This window comes from Eurytemora carolleeae, unplaced genomic scaffold (assembly GCF_000591075.1).
Source record: "Eurytemora carolleeae unplaced genomic scaffold, Eaff_2.0 scaffold1889, whole genome shotgun sequence".
Lineage (NCBI taxonomy): Eukaryota > Metazoa > Arthropoda > Copepoda > Calanoida > Temoridae > Eurytemora > Eurytemora carolleeae.
This window is the reverse complement of record NW_019398103.1, coordinates 27,066-29,735: the sequence shown is the minus strand read 5'-3', so window position 1 is coordinate 29,735 and position 2,670 is coordinate 27,066. Positions and strand designations below refer to the sequence as shown.

Here is a 2,670-nt window from a genome sequence, read left to right as displayed (position 1 = left end):
GTTGTGCAGATCTTGGTGGTAGTAGCAAATACTCCAGGGAGGCCCTGGAGGACCGATGTGGAGAAGGGTTTCGTGTGAACAGCCGTTGAACACGAGTCAGTCGATCCTAAGGCATAGTGGAATCTAGATTGCAACCTTTGGATCACTGTGAAATCAGTGAAAGATAAAAAAGGCAAAAAACCAAATTTTACATCCAGTTGTAGGTCGTCATCAAACTCGGATAATTTGGATTTTCTCTCGATTTTTGTTTGTTACTTGTAACGTGTAAGGTGTACAGAATGTTAGAAGTTGAAATTATTTTTAAAATGGCGGCTTGAAAAATTACAACTTTAAAAACAACAAGTATAAGCATTCTGAAGATATCATTAGTAAACACGGAACCTCGACATTAAAATGTATATAGAGCAAGGTTGATTAGTAAGGTCGCTTACTCTCGTGCACGAAAATGTCGTCTCCTAAGCAATTGAAAGTGAAATCCGTAAATGACGTCACTGATCCCTACACTCGCCTCGCTCTATAATCAGTGACGTCATTTAAATATTCAATGTCAATTCTTTAGAAGACGACATCTTCGAAGATTTTTCTATCAAAAAAAATTTTGTTGCAGAGCAAAGAAACCGATTTGTTTTTTGCAACTGCAAAATCTCGCCAAAACGAATAAATTCGCTTTCGCATTTACTTAGCAACTAAACCTTGTAGCAGTTTAGCCTAGACCCTGAACCTGAGATTTGTGGGGCCGGGCAAGCTAACTTCATAATTTTCGGCAAAAAACATCCAAACGGGAAAAAAATTGGCCAGGAAATTTTCTGAAAAAATGCCGGACAATTTTTCATTTTAAAAGTAAAATTACAAAAAAATCAAATATTTTTTCATTACGAAAAATTATCCTTGATAATCCAGTTGAAAACGTGCTCAAATTTAAAAATTTATTTAATAAAAATAAGATTGCAGTACATGAAGGAAACTGATATTGATATTTACGAAAAATATACGGTGTACAGAAAATATGTATCTCTATACATAAAGGTAAGTTGTAATATTTGCTTGTCTGTTTGTTTGTATGTCCGATCAAATTTTGATTGGGAACTCGCAAGAACCACGGGAATATTATTAGCTTTGTTCAAAGAGTAAAAATAGCTTAAATCGTAGTTTACGACTGAGCGCGGGTAAACGGCGGAAGTGACTTTGAGGACCCTGGGCAACGCTGGGTTCTCAAGCTGGTAAGTTAAAAATTGATGAAATGTGTCCGAAAAAACTACAAAAGTACAACACTGCATGGTACTATGCAATAGGAAATAGGGTATTAAGCGAACTAAAAAATAAACGTTTAGCATAAAAACAACTTGATCGCGTGATGCGATCGTATTAAAAAATGGTGAAAGGATGATATCTCTATTAAATATGGACTAGCTTTGGAACCCAGCGTTGTCCAGTGTTACGATTTTTCCAGAAAAAAGGCAATCCAATCAATTTTGTATCTCAAAATCAAGTTGAGAACATTCTCGAGGTTCCCTAGTTTCCCAATCAAAGTTTAAGGCAAATCGGTCAAGGGGATCCTGAGTTATGATTGGACAAACAAACACAGATTACAACTTTATACAAAGAGATTAGATAAAAAAATTCATTTCGTTCATTTCATCGTTAACTGATTAAGTTGTTTGCACAAATTACATGTAAACTTGATCCACGTTTAAAAAAAATATAAAATAATTGAAATCTATGCTTTTTCAATTATGATGTTTAAAAAAGAGAAATCTTTTACGGGAACACATTATATTTTTTACAATTTCAGTCCCTAAAATGTCAAAATATCTTATTTAATTACAAGAAAATCTTTTTACAAAAGCGGCGGCGAAGATAACCCAGAAGTTTTTGTAAAAGCACATCTTCTGCTGTAAAACGACTACAGCCACCCTTTTCTAGTTGAACCTACTCGACGGAATCATGATATCATCTAGCAGAACCGACCAGACTAGTCACCTGCCAGCCAGGCTAATCTTGTGGTACCGGTCCGACGTATCTAGGTGTACCGACACAACATATCTAGGTGTACCGGTCCAACTTATCGACTATCAATCCCCGCCGTCTATAATCTACCCGTCCTATGGTCCGGACATGGACATGGTCAGTATTGTCAAAACCGTTCAGAAAGGCAGACTACTTGGTTCAATAATGCAAATCTAGGAAATCTGTGAAAATGATGTTATTGTTATTTGTTTTATCAGCTGAGCTGATCAGTGCTGAACCGTTATCAGTTAGTGAAGGATTATTAAATCAGCTGGGAATAAAAATTCCAACTCCAGGTTAGTGTTTTAAAAGTAATTTTCATTAGTTTAATGTAACCTTGTATCTTTTTATCCTTGTATCCTTGTATCCTTGTATCCTTGTATCCTTGTATCCTTGGATTTGTATCCTTGTATCCAATCCTTGTATCCTTGTATTCTTGGATTTGTTCCTTGTATCCTTGTACCCTTTTATCCTTGTATCCAATCCTTGTATCCTTGTATCCTTGGATTTATATCCTTGTATCCTTGGATTTGTATCCTTTTATCCAATCCTTGTATCCTTGGATTTTTATCCTTGTATCCTTGTATCCTTGTATCCTTGTATCCTTGTATCCTTGTATCCTTGTATCCTTGTATCCTTGTATCCTTGTATCCTTGTATCCTT

At 35.7% G+C, this 2,670-nt stretch overlaps 1 protein-coding gene across 1 annotated transcript in view; it reads left to right on the top strand.

The window, feature by feature from the left end:
* The first annotated feature begins 1,944 nt into the window (after positions 1 to 1,944).
* Positions 1,945 to 2,670, top strand: part of LOC111716814 (nephrin) — a 24,793-nt gene continuing 24,067 nt past the window's right edge. Inside the window, exon 1 of the mRNA XM_023492304.1 lies at positions 1,945 to 2,124. Within this exon, the coding sequence (XP_023348072.1) occupies positions 1,945 to 2,124 (180 nt within the window). The remainder of the gene's footprint in view (positions 2,125 to 2,670) is intronic.